At 37.4% G+C, this 14,579-nt stretch overlaps 1 protein-coding gene across 2 annotated transcripts in view; it reads left to right on the top strand.

Annotated features, from left to right (window-relative positions):
• The first annotated feature begins 323 nt into the window (after positions 1 to 323).
• The window catches only part of LOC126765903 (uncharacterized), a 100,499-nt gene continuing 86,243 nt past the window's right edge, over positions 324 to 14,579 (top strand). The window contains exons 1-2 of one of the 2 annotated variants that reach the window (XM_050483570.1): positions 324 to 730; positions 2,447 to 2,752. In XM_050483570.1, coding sequence (XP_050339527.1) covers positions 2,512 to 2,752 — 241 coding nt within the window. In that variant the 5' untranslated portion in view covers positions 324 to 730; positions 2,447 to 2,511. Of the gene's footprint in view, positions 731 to 2,350; positions 2,753 to 14,579 lie in introns of those variants that run through there. The other variant, XM_050483571.1, reaches the window with a different exon arrangement.

Here is a 14,579-nt window from a genome sequence, read left to right as displayed (position 1 = left end):
ACTACAGCATATAGTTACCATACATACTCAACGATCGGAAATAAGTGCTTGTATGGATATCTGAGGTAATAATGCAATCTCCGAAGAAATTGTTCAGATCGGATCACTGAAACATGTAGCTGCCATACAATAACAATACAAGCTAAACGAATACAATATACATATATTTATAATATTATTTTTAGTACCTACAGCAGTTGCTCCAGTGACTACACGCTTGCGCACACATCACCCATTTATTTAGATCTTCATAGCTGAACCATCACCAACAATGGTAGCAACATCAACAACTTCGTTGTCCAAACATACCAGCAAAAGTCAGCAGAGGTACAAAAGCGGTTTTGGTTTTGCTATCAACTTATTAAAGAGCAGCACCGTGATACAAGTTATACATGAAGTCGCCGACATATAGTTAATCAGTTGATGAACTTACATTCAGCTTGTACGGTTGCGTATCTGGACTCCGCACATATTTATTTCGTTCATTAAAGACGAATGAAAAGATAAATAAAAATATCTATGGCATAAGTGCGTAAAAGATGTGGCAAAGCAATATATCTATTTTTAAATTTTTGCAAATTTAATACTCGATTGTTACGAATTTCCATATAAAAGTAAATTTGAAAATTGAAGTAATTAATGTGCAAAAAATAAGTAAGAAACATATACACAAGAGTATAAACTAAAAAAACAGTGTTCCTATAAAGTGGTGGTGAAGGAAACTGGTCAAGTATGTACACTCAGCATTATGTTTGCTAAGACAAAGAATTATGATATACATATAACTATTTATACATAAGCCAATAGAAATAACATAACTGTCACAAGATTGGTAACTTGCAAATAATGTTTTTTGGCTATTGAGCCATACAAGTTTGGCCAGCTAAACTTAGCATAACTCCCTAAACTAATTGTCTAAAATCAAATTCAAGGTTCATAACAGCATTCAAAGAAATACTAAATATTACACATACACTAAAACTTCCATAGATGGAATCTTTTCTGTTACTTTGCCTTTTTCACTGAATTACAGCATCATAATAGTTGATACGCTTTCTCTTATCATATTCAGTTTCATAGGATGAAGTCAAGGTATTAAGAGTTTCATTTAATTTTTTGAATATACATATATAATAAATTGAACTTTTATTAAAAAGCAAATTTGTATAGCGTGCTGAATTTAATAAAAAATAGATCACGTAGCATAATATACATAGTAATGCTGGAATATCCACCGTACGTGTTGTATATGTATAAACAATTGAATGTAGCGGTAAAGACTATGACTCAATAATACGGTATGAACTTTTACCAAATATAATATTCTATATAATAAAAAGGACAATGAAATTTTTTTTTTGTCACACCGTATCAATTTATCATGTTGCAAGTATTTATAGAAGTAAATATATAAGGCAGTAAAGTTATGCATGACCTAGTTATCCTATTCCATAAAATTAACGTTTGAGTTTTTGGTTAAGAAGTAAACTACATTCAGGGATGTGAACGCTTTGAATTTTGGATATTAAGCTGTATGTCTCACTGGCACGCTTTATTTTATTATCTTAGCTTTACCTAGGGAATACACTTATTTTAAAATCATATATAAAAGAAGTACGAGTTATGCAAGTTCGACTGCATTTTATTAGAAATTAATGTGTACATATGTACATATATACATATATCCGGTTTCAAAGTGAATGTTAAAGTTTTCTTACTTGAAAGCTTTAATGGTATTTATTTTCCAACATATGACAAATATATACACTTGCGTATGAATAAACAGCAGATAATAGGTTAAGAGAATGTTCTTCACCAAGTGATCGGCGAATTAGTGACCACCGATCTCGGTTACGGCGGGCGCCATATATATTTAATTTGTAGATAAAATTGTATAAAAAATATGTTATTCGCCTACGCATAAACATAGTGAATATTGTTCCTCACAGTAATAACTAATTTATTTTCAGAACGTGATCTCTAATAATTTTTTTTAATTAAAATTGAGTTAAAAAGGATATTAAACTTTTTAGACCAAGTTTTTTAAAAAATATAAATTAATTCAACTACAACGTTCAATAACTAAAAACTAATTTGTATTAGTTTTGAAACATATTTAAATATTTCCATAACAAAGGGCGGCTTTGTGAGGACTTTTTTCTTTCGTGTTTAAAATTTTATATATATGTCAAAAATATTTCAATACAAATTTCATGTCGAATTTTCTGTAAAAGTATTTTATTCATTATAACTTAATTATTTTAAACCGAGTACAATTCTGCACTTTTTTCTTAATCAAATCTAATCGTAACCAAATCTCATCTATAAGATCGTCAGTTTTTAATGGGAAGGGAACATAAAAATTAAGATGTTTTAAATCGATATAAAACGTCTAATACATATGTACATATAATACTTTATAAACCAAGTACATTTCTTGTTTCAGGCGCAAAAGGCCTTGATACAACCTGTATTAACAACGAAAGCAGTACATTGTCTTAATAGCGAGATATGCTGTATCTGCGTTGTAGATGTGGATCATTGAAGATTCGGACGCTTTTTCAGCTGCACAAGCCGAAGTTGTATAATCATGAATCGTTGCATTTCCCGAGCAAATTATGTCCATCGTTATCCAAAGCGCAAACTCAAAGCGTATGCAGTACCAAAATAATATCAGCACGAAGTATGCTATTGCTTATTATAGTTATACTGCTGTCGGTACCAGCAACATTGACACAAAAAGCTGCAATAGGTAAGTGTTTTCGTTAATAGAATTAAAATAAGTAAATTCCGGTAAAACCGAATACAAGGTGCGTTTCAAAGTAAACAGGACTTAAAAAAACAGAAAAAATGGTTTTTTCGGCAAAATCAATTTATTTTATTCAAAATAGTCTCCTTCTGCTTCAATACAGTTTTTTCACGGCCCCAAAAGCATGTCCAACGAGTGTTTTAGCTCGTTGGCCGGTATGGCCGCCAGTATATATAGACATATAGATGGCGCCACCAGGAGGCGCTGTATTCAAAAAGTCCTGCATATTTTGGAAAGCACCTTGTACCTTGATTCCATTTTCGGGGAAATATCGAGTGACTGGCATTTGTTACAAATTTTGGTTTTTGGTTTTTGCTAAATGTTGAATAACTCGAAAAGTAGTTGTCAGATTTTCTTCAAAATTTCAGATAATAATTATAAGTTATTATTCTTTAAGAAACAACATGAATTCTTTTTAACTCTGACTATCCCTAAAATTAAGTGTTAAATGGTTCGGTTCTTCAGAATACTCAATAACTTGACCGAATAAACAATTTTAAAACAATATATGTGTATAATACTACACCATAAATTTTCAACGTATTTATCATATCAATTTTAAACCAAATACATTATAATCCACAAATTGTAAATGATTGTAATTCCTTAGAATAAAGTTCACTTATTTATTACTATGATCAAAAAATTGCAAGGCTATGTTCATAATTTTAAAAATCTTAATTTATTCTTCAAAATCTTAGTCGTTCCACTCAAATTTATCCCCCTTGACCCAAATACACTTATGCCATGTTTGTCTTCAATTAACTGAAAACGGTCAAAACGGGTTCTCCGGAGCGGTCGTTTGAGTTTTTTGAATGGCCAGAAGTCACACAGAGCTATATCAGGCGAATACGGTGGTTGCGGCACGATATTGGTTGAAAATTAGGAGAGAAACTCATGAAGAAACAATGCAGTACGCGATGTTATATAATCGTGGTGCAACAACCAAGAGTTGTCGGCCCATAATTCCTCTTTTACGAATAACTTCGCGCAAACGACGCACAACACTCAATAAAATTCAGAGTGTATCTCGATAATCAAAGAAAACTGTCAAGACAGCCTTGATTTTTGATCTGCTTTCATGTGGTTTTTTTGTCTTCGTCTCACCTTTCCCACGATATTCGGCCGATTGATCGCCAGTTTCCGGGACGTAAGCCAAAGTAATAATACGTTTGACATCCTCGTAGTCGGAAAGCATTTTTTCACAGATGTTAACGCGATGATGTCTTACTGTCAATCGTCGATTCTCAATTATCAATTCATTTATTTTATTGACTTGTTGATGCTGCGGTTGGTCGTCACTGCGTTCTCGAGCCTCTTTGGATAATTTGTAACAACCAAAAACACTTGCTCGTGACAAAGATTTATCACTGAAGATCTTTTTCAACATTCTGAACTTGTTAATTCCGCAAACAAAATTTAATGGGACTTCTTTGTTGGATCATTCACTCATTGTAAAAATCTTCAGAAAGCTAGCGTATACTAAACACTAATGATTATTTTGATGTGACATTTGGCACAGAAAAAAATATTTCAATGATTGAGTTTTCGCGCCAAATTTAAATTATAAAATCTTATTTTGTGCCCACACGAGTACATATGTGTATATGTAGCAAGATACAAATTATAAGCTCTATTTGCTCTTGCATTAAATTTTTTGTTGTTTTAAAATGGTTTCTTCATGAAATTGGTAAAAGATGTACGCCGCTATAATTCGACTATGTTATAGTTTATGGTCAAGTTATCATTTATAAATTATAATTTTCTAGAAGAGACTGCTTTGTTTTCTTTGAAACGTTCAATTTTTATAGTATTGTATAGCATAGTTTGAAATGTTTTTAAATGCCACTATCACCGTACGCCTCCATGTTCCTCACAGTGTTTGAGAAAGAAAAGTTAAATATTTCCTTTTTTATAATTCTTATTTCAAGTTCTTTGCAAAATTTGTATACTTCTATAAAATAAAAGCAAATCAACAGCAATGAAAACGAAATAAGAAAAAAAGTTAACTTCGCTCACAAACGAATGTTTCCATACAAAAACTTCATTATAATAGGTTAGTTTGTGTATACCTTAACAATTTCTTCGGAGCTTGTACAGTTACAGGGTGTACCATATATAAGGTTTCCGATGTTTTTTTCTGAGTGTTAGAAATTTGGTATGAAACTTAATATACCCTATTCAGGGTGTAAAAATTTACAGCGTTAATTTATGCGGTTTTCGATGTATATTAATAAAATTTCATAATAAATATTGATTCCGGGCATCTCTATCCATGACACCACGGCAAAGCGCATTGTTTTTTAAATAATTTTGTTTTTATATACATTACATACATATATCTTTCGCTTAGGTAAGTGTAATTTAATATCAACAAATTTATAAAAACTCCTACAAAAAGGTATAACGAGTATAATGATCACCGTCCCTACGGTTAGACATTTCGGATATACGTCTATACATCGTCGTGTATGTCAGATATTTCCATAAAATAAGTAGAGAATGAGCATCGTTTGGAACCAAAAAATAGTAGCATAAGGTTTATAAGTTCAGTTAAATCTCATACTCAATATGGTTTATATCCTTCTATTTTAGTACGTAATTATCAGTCTTATGTGACTTCTCAAAAAAGCTCGGTGGGAATGTCTAGCTTACATCTCTATTGTCTATTTCAGTGAATATATATATGTATAAATAAATTAACAATAAATATTTATTTATCTTATTAGATTATATATATATTAAGGCTTGTGCATATTTACATTGCAACAACTTTAAATTATCTTTCACAATTAACACATTTATAATCTCTCTTGTTGTCGAGTGTGTTTCGTTCATGAGCAAAAAATAGTACGCCTTTGTTCATAATTTTAAAATTCTTAATTTGTTCTTCAAAATCTTTGTCGTTCCATTCAAATTACACCCCCTTGGCCCCAAAACACTTAGACTATTTTTCCCAATCCTCGAAACAGTTGTTAAAATCAATTTCTGGAATAGCATTCAATGTGCGTAGTAATTCACGTTTAATGTTTTCAATTAACTGAAAACAGTTTCCCCGGAGCGGTCGTTTGAGTTTGTTGAATAGCCAGAAGTCACACAGAGCTAAATCGGGCGAATACGGCGGTTGCGGTACGATATTGGTTGAAAATTAGGCGAAAAACTCACGAGGAATCAATGCAGTACACGACGGTGCATTATCGTGGGGCAAAAACCAATAGTTGTAGGCTCATATTTCCGGTTTCTTTTTACAAATAGCCATGCGCAAACGACGCATAACATTTATAGTGTTAATAGTATTTCTTGTTGTGCCCTCAAAATAATCTTGATTTTTGACCTTCTTTGACGTGTTTTTTTCGGCTTCAGCTCACCTTTGCCACGATATTCGGCGGATTGATATTCTGTTTCCGGGTCGTTAGCATAAATCCAAGGTTCATCGATAGTAATACAGTCAGACCTGGATAAGTGAGAACTGGATAAGTGAGAAAACTCTACATGTGAGAGTAATAGCCCGGACCCGTCATTTTAAGCTCCCAAAACCTCTACTAGCGAGAATCAGAAATCTCTGTAAGAGATTTTCTCTCATGAACCTTCGTAAGTGAGACTGATACTTATCTATACCTCTATAAGGGACAGTCGACCTTTAGTTATTTACATATGAATATTATTTAGGAGGACCTATAGCTACAATAAAAATACATATATGCACAAAAGATACACACATACAGTAACAAATGACAAAACAAATTACAAACTTAACATACGCTATTTTATGACTCATTCTTAACTTTCGTGGAACTGCCTACCATGGGTTTTGTATTTTTTGTCCATATTGTGGCTATTCTATTGCCTGTAACTAAATAACGTTGTTATTTTATGGCATTGAATGACATGTCCATTGCCTGTGTACCGTCCTGTTTGTTGGACTTACTCAGTTTATAGTTAATCAATTGCGAAGGAAAGTTCTGTTCTGCATCATGTCAAAACGGAAAATTAATGTACTGTCATTGAGTGATAAACTTAAAATAGTGAATGCACTTGAATCCGAAAAATCGCGCAATAAAATTCAGAGGGAGTTTAATTTACTAGAATCCACCTGTTTTAAAATTATAAAATCAAAAAACTCTATAAAGTCTGAGTGCTGTGATGGACATGGAAATATTAAGAGGACTAGAATTTCTGAATTACCCAATATCGAAAAGGGTCTTTTGGAATGGATAAAACAAACTCTCGATAATAACATTCCTATAGATGAAACTTTGTTGAAAGAAAAATCAATAGAGTTTGCTACAAAACTGGGAATTCAGAACTTTTCTGCTAGCAATGGCTGGTTAGATAGTTTTGAAATTAGTCATAATATAGCTTTCAAAAAAAAAAACAGCTGAGGAAAGTTAATCTGTGGACCAAGGTGTGTGATACCACTGGACTGAAGATCTGCCAAATCTTTTAAAAGGGTATGATATTTACAACGCGGATGAAACTGCTTTGATTTTCAAGTGCCTTTCGAATAAAACATTTACGTTTAAAGGCGAAAAATGACATGGAAAAAAACAAAGCAAGAAACGCCTTACACTTCTCCAGTGTGTAAATATGAGTGGTACGGACAAACTCCCACTTCTCTTCATCGGGAAATCAATGCGACCTAGATGTTTTAAAGGTGTCAAGACTCTATCCGTTGATTATGCCAATCACACAAAGGGTTGGATGACCAAGATATAATTTAAAGATTGGTTGAAAGAAGTTGACAAACAAATGAAGATAAACCGAAAAAAAATTTGCTATTCATTGACAACTGTGCTGCCCATACAGACTTACCAACACTTCCAAACGTAAAAGTAATGTGTTTACCAGCTAACTTCTTCTTCTTCTTCTTAATTGGCGTAGACACCGCTTACGCGATTATAGCCGAGTTAACAACAGCGCGCCAGTCGTTTCTTCTTTTCGCTGCGTGGCGCCAATTGGATATTCCAAGCGAAGCCAGGTCCTTCTCCACTTGGTCCTTCCAACGGAGTGGAGGTCTTCCTCTTCCTCTGCTTCCCCGGCGGGTACTGCGTCGAATACTTTCAGAGCTGGAGTGTTTTCATCCATCCGGACAACATGACCTAGCCAGCGTAGCCGCTGTCTTTTAATTCGCTGAACTATGTCAATGTCGTCATATATCTCGTACAGCTCATCGTTCCATCGGATGCGATATTCGCCGTGGCCAATGCGCAAAGGACCATAAATCTTTCGCAGAATTTTTCTCTCGTTAACTCGTAACGTCGACTCATCGGTTGCTGTCATCGCCCAAGCCTCTGCACCATATAGCAGGACGGGAATTATGAGCGACTTATAGAGTTTAGCTTTTGTTCGTCGAGAGAGGACTTTACTTTTCAATTGCCTACTCAGTCCGAAGTAGCACCTGTTGGCAAGAGCAATCCTGCGTTGGATTTCCAGGCTGACATTATTAGTGGTGTTAATGCTGGTTCCTAAATAGACGAAATTATCTACAACTTCAAAGTTATGACGTCAACAGTGACGTGTGAGCCAAGTCGCGAGTGCGACGACTGTTTGTTTGATGACAGGAGATATTTCGTTTTGCCCTCGTTCACTACCAGACCCTTTTTCTGTGCTTCCCTGTCCAGCCTAGAGAAAGCAGAACTAACGGCGCGGGTGTTGAGGCCGATGATATCAATATATCTATATATATATCGTCGGCATACGCCAGCAGCTGTACACTCTTATAGAAGATGGTACCTTCTCTGTTTAGTTCTGCAGCTCGAACTATTTTCTCCAGGAGCAGGTTGAAGAAGTCACACGATAGGGAGTCGCCTTGTCTGAAACCTCGTTTGGTATCGAACGGCTCGTAGAGGTCCTTCCCGATCCTGACGGAGCTTTTCGTGTTGTTCAACGTCAGTTTACACAGCCGTATTAGTTTTGCGGGGATACCAAATTCAGACATCGCGGCATAAAGGCAGCTCCTTTTCGTGCTGTCGAAGGCAGCTTTGAAATCGACGAAGAGGTGGTGTGTGTCGATTCTCCTTTCACGGGTCTTTTCCAAGATTTGGCGCATGGTGAATATCTGGTCGGTTGTTGATTTTCCAGGTCTGAAGCCACACTGATAAGGTCCAATCAGTTTGTTGACGGTGGGCTTTAATCTTTCACACAATACGCTCGATAGAACTTTATATGCGATGTTGAGGAGGCTAATCCCACGGTAGTTGGCGCAGATTGTGGGGTCTCCTTTTTTATGGATTGGGCATAGCACACTTAAATTCCAATCGTTGGGCATGCTCTCGTCCGACCATATTTTACAAAGAAGCTGATGCATGCTCTCTATTAGTTCTTCGCCGCCGTGTTTGAATAGCTCGGCCGGTAGTCCGTCGGCCCCTGCCGCTTTGTTGTTCTTGAGGCGGGCAATTGCTATTCGAACTTCTTCATGGTCGGGTAATGGAACGTCTGCTCCATCGTCATCGATTGGGGAATCGGGTTCTCCTTCTCCTGGTGTTGTGCGTTCACTGCCATTCAGCAGGCTGGAGATGTGTTCCCTCCATAATTTCACTATGCTCTAGGCATCAGTGACTAAATCACCTTTGGGGGTTCTACAAGAGTATGCTCCGGTCTTGAAACCTTCTGTAAGCCGCCGCATTTTTTCGTAGAATTTTCGAGCATTACCCCTGTCGGCCAGCTTATCAAGCTCTTCGTACTCACGCATTTCGGCCTCTTTCTTCTTCTGTCTGCAAATGCGTCTCGCTTCCCCCTTCAACTCTCGGTATCTATCCCATCCCGCACGTGTAGTGGTCGATCGTAACGTTGCGAGGTAGGCAGCCTGTTTTCTCTCCGCTGCGACACGGCACTCCTCGTCGTACCAGCTGTTCTTTTGCTCTTTCCGAAAACCAATGGTTTCGGTTGCAGCTGTACGTAAGGAATTTGAAATGCCGTCCCACAGTTCCCTTATACCGAGTTGTTGACTAGTGCTCTCAGAGAGCAGGAGTGCAAGCCGAGTAGAAAATCGTTCGGCTGTCTGTTGTGATTGCAGCTTCTCGACGTCGAACCTTCCTTGTGTTTGTTGGCGTGCGTTTTTTGCTGCACAGAGGCGAGTGCGAATCTTAGCTGCAACAAGATAGTGGTCCGAGTCGATGTTACGCCCTCGGAGCGCACGCACATCTAAAACACTGGAGACGTGTCTTCCATCTATCACAACATGATCGATCTGGTTGGTAGTTTTTCGATCCGGAGACAGCCAGGTAGCTTGATGAATCTTCTTATGCTGGAATCTAGTACTACAGATAACTATATTTCGGGCCCCGGCGAAGTCAATCAGCCTCAACCCATTTGGGGATGTTTCGTCGTGGAGGCTGAATTTACCGACCGTAGTGCCAAATATACCTTCTTTGCCCACCCTGGCGTTAAAGTCGCCAAGCACGATTTTGACATCGTGGCGGGGGCAGCTCTCATAAGCGCGCTCCAAGCGCTCATAGAAGGCATCTTTGGTCACATCGTCCTTCTCTTCCGTCGGGGCGTGGGCGCAAATCAGCGATATGTTGAAGAACCTCGCTTTGATGCGGATTGTGGCTAGACGTTCATTCACCGGAGTGAATGATAGTACTCGGCGACGGAGTCTCTCTCCCACCACGAATCCAACACCAAACTTGCGCTCCTTTATATGGCCACTGTAGTAAATGTCACAAGGACCTACTCGTCTCTGTCCTTGTCCCGTCCATCGCATTTCTTGGACGGCGGTGATGTCAGCCTTTATTTTTGCGAGGACATCAGCCAGCTGGGCAGCGGCACCTTCCCAATTAAGGGTCCGGACATTCCAGGTGCATGCCCTCAAATCGTAGTCCTTATTCCGTTTGCCATGGTCGTCATCAAAAGGGGGTCTCTCATCCGAGGCTGTGTTTTATTTTTCATTGGTATTGTTTTTTTTACGTGGCGGGTCCCAAGCCCAGCGCACAACCCTATGTAGGGAATGTTTCGCCTTCTCACTTTAGCTCGCCTTCGAACGGATGTTCTTAGGCTACCCAGAGGATACTTGGTCAAAGACCGGAAGTAGTGAGCTGCTTGAGCCATGTGTAAAAGAATCGTTTCTGGCCACTCCCAAGTGAATGGCGATCAGAGAACTTTCCTCACTTGCGTGAACTTCTACACATGACTCCATCCTCCTACCAGCTAACACCACTAATAAACTTCAACCATTAGATCAAGGCGTCACTCACACTTTTAAACGCTTATATCGCAGAGAAGTCATTAAACATATTCCTACGAGTCTGGAAGAAAACAATAGCCCTAAAGTTAACGTACTTCCAACTAAGAAATTTGCTAGAAAAGTATAGTACTTAGTCAGTGACGTTACTATAAAAAATCAAGAAAACTGGGTTTTTGGAAAAGTACAGATGAGCAAGACATGCCAAAGGAAAATGACAATGAAGTTGGACCTTGCAACGAGGAATGGACTAAGCTTGTGCCTCACAAATCCAATATGTTAATGCCGAGCTTCGAAGATTTCGGTCAAATTGACGGCGACGTAACTCGAGAACAAACCGACGTCGATATCGTTAAGAAATGTTTGAACATCTGTATCGCTGGAAATGACAGTGAAGACGAGGCATAGATTACGGAAACAGAAATAGAGATCATTTCAATGAAAATAGCTTTAAATATGCTGGAAACGGCCCATCAGTACCTTGAATACGGCGGTTATTGATCAAACAATATTTGACAAAATGTATGAGCTAGAGAAAAACATTGAAAATACAAAAACAGAAGCTCAAACGAAATCGACGGATTTTAAATAAGTTCCCGTCTGAAGAACAACAAAGCGGATTGCCAGCCGAGCTATTCAAACACGGCAACGAAGAATTGATAAGGAGCATGCATCAGCGTACGCCGATGATATTGATATCATTGGCCTCAACACCCGCGCCGTTAGTTCTGCTTTCTTCAAACTGGATAAGGAAGAAAAGCAAATGGGTCTGATTGAGAACGAGAGCAAGACGAAATATATCCTATCATCAAACAAACAGTCCTCACACTCGCGTCTTGGCTCTCACGTCATGGCTCTCTCGTCATTGTTAAAAATCATAAAATTGAAGATGTAGATAACTTCGTCTATGTAGACGAAATTATCTACAACTTCAAAGTTATGACTGTCAACAGTGACGTGAGAGCCAAGTCGCGAGTGCGACGACTGTTTGTTTGATGACAGGAGATATTTCGTTTTTGCCCTCATTCACTGCCAGACCCATTTTCTGTGCTTCCTTGTCCAGCCTGGAGAAAGCAGAACTAACGGCGCGAGTGTTGATGCCGATGATATCAATATCATCGGCATACGCCAGCAGCTGTACACTCTTATAGAAGATGGTACCTTCTCTATTTAGTTCTGCAGCTCGAACTATTTTCTCCTGAAGCACCAAACTATAGAGATCACTCATTATTCCCGTCCTGCTATATGATGTAGAGACATTGACGATGACAACATTGGATGAGTGGACGTTACGAATTTTGGAGAGAAAGGTTCTGGGAAAGATTTATGGTCCTTTGCTCGTTGGCCACGGCTAATATCGCATTCGATGGAACGATGAGCTGTATGAGATATGCGACGACATTGACATAGTACAGCGAATTAAAAAGCAGCGGCTACGCTGGCTCCAGCTCTGAAAGTATTCGAAGCAGGACTCACCAAGGGAAGCAAAGGCGCCACTCCGTTAGAAAGACTAGGTGGAGAAGGACAAGGCTTCGCTTGGAATCTCCAAATGGTGAAAAGAAGAAACGACTGGCACGATGTTGTTAACTCGGCTATAATCGCGTAAGCGGTGTCTACGCCAGTAAAGAAGAGAAGAAATAAGTTCTAAGTACATAACATGTACATAATAAATGTTGTGCATATTATGCACGTAATTTTTATCATATTTACTACATTCGTACTTGTTGTGACTTGTTATTGCTGCGTACCTCTATAAGAGAGAAACGCTACCCATGTTCCTGCATTAGCGAGAAACTCGGGTTAGTGAGAAACCTCTATAAGCGAGAATGAAATTATGCTCCCTTGAACTCTCGCTTATCTAGGTTTGAATGTTATACGTTTCTTGACATCCTGGTAGTCGGAAAGCATTGTTTCACAGATGTTAACGCGACGCTGTTTTTCGAAAAAAATTTTAAGATTTTGGAACCAATCAAGCTTTAACTTTTCTCAGGCACAAATTATTTTTCAAAACGATTTTCGCTGATTTTTCTGATATACCAACAGCGCCAGTAAGATCTTTGACTCTTAATTTATTGGGACTTCTTTCTTGAATAATTTCACTCATCGTAAAGATCGCCTAGTGCAATATGTACTTCAGAAAGATATATACTAAATATCCTATACGTATAATAAATACTAATGATTACTTTGATGTAACTATGTATTGCACAGATGTCACTGACACTCACACCAACATGGAAAAAAATATATTTCGGCGAATGGGTTTTCGAGCAAAATTTATATTAAAAAGGCATACAGTATTTCTTGTAACTCCATGAAATACTTCTGATTCAGTGAAAAAGGGCATTTTTTGACACAACTCTGCACACCATTCCAATAACATTTGATATACATGTGAAAAATAATAGTACTATAGATAGCTAATATTCTATTCACTATTTTATATCTCGCTAATTTTGCTCGTAGTGTCTTGTCAACTTTTACATATCAAAACAAAAAAAAAAATTTAACAAATTTTTTTAAAAATTACTTTTTTCACTTTTCGCTAATTTTGCTCGTGCTGTCTTGTCAACTTTTAAATATGAAAACAAGAACAAAAAGTTGTAAGACTTTTTAATTTGAATTTCGCGCAAAAACCCAATCGTCCAAATATTTTTTTCCCTAGAATTTGTCAGTACCATATAATTGGAGATATGAACATATTCAAAATAACTACAGTAATCATAATGAAAGGCACCTGTACGCGTCATTTAAAATCACATATCCCAAACAACTTCTGATATACTTGTAACTAGTAAAGAAATGTGTCAACTTTTCATTAGTTATTCTGGATGTTACGCTCTCAACACGATAAGATACATACATATTCTATGCATTAGCAATTCAACTTTTACAAAACTTGTTTATCCAACAAGAGATTTTATGTCTTACCCCATTGAAATAATTCAGCCTCAAAACGCGCAAAGAATAGTCTGCAACAATGAAGAGAAATCAGAAGAATGTATGTATGTTTACGTATATAGAAATGTATATAAATACATTTGGGTGTTTCGTTTTTATTATTATTATTAGGGTTTGTGTTTTCTTAGTGTTATCTGAAAGTTTTATGCTTCATAAAAAACAGAAATTTTTGGCGATAGGTAAAAGGTTTTAAGTATTACGTATACCGGATAATAAAAAACTCAATTTTCCATATAATAAACACCTGATTTTTTCGAATCAATTCAATTCAATTCTCGACATTGATTTTGTTTTTGGTGAAAGGGCTTGCGTATATTTTACTACAGAAAGTTTAATTTCGTGAAACCCCTGATTAACACATTTGTGTTATAGAGCTGGAAAGATGAATGTCTATAACAGACATTTAACATAAAACTTTTTTTATCTAAATATATCTTCTTCTGCTATATTGGCGTATTTACGCGATTTAAGCCGAGTTTACACCAGCGCGCAAGTCGTTCTTCATTTACGCCATTTGGAGATTCCAAGCGAAGCCAGGTCCTTCTCCACCTGGGCTTTCCAACGGAGTGGAGGTCATTCTCTTCCTCTGCTTCCCCCGCGGGGGAACTGCGGGGCCCCGGCGGGTAC

The sequence above is a fragment of the Bactrocera neohumeralis genome, unplaced genomic scaffold (genome assembly GCF_024586455.1).
Source record: "Bactrocera neohumeralis isolate Rockhampton unplaced genomic scaffold, APGP_CSIRO_Bneo_wtdbg2-racon-allhic-juicebox.fasta_v2 cluster11, whole genome shotgun sequence".
In the NCBI taxonomy this organism is placed as follows: Eukaryota; Metazoa; Arthropoda; class Insecta; order Diptera; family Tephritidae; genus Bactrocera; species Bactrocera neohumeralis.
This window is presented reverse-complemented; position numbering and strand designations above follow the sequence as displayed.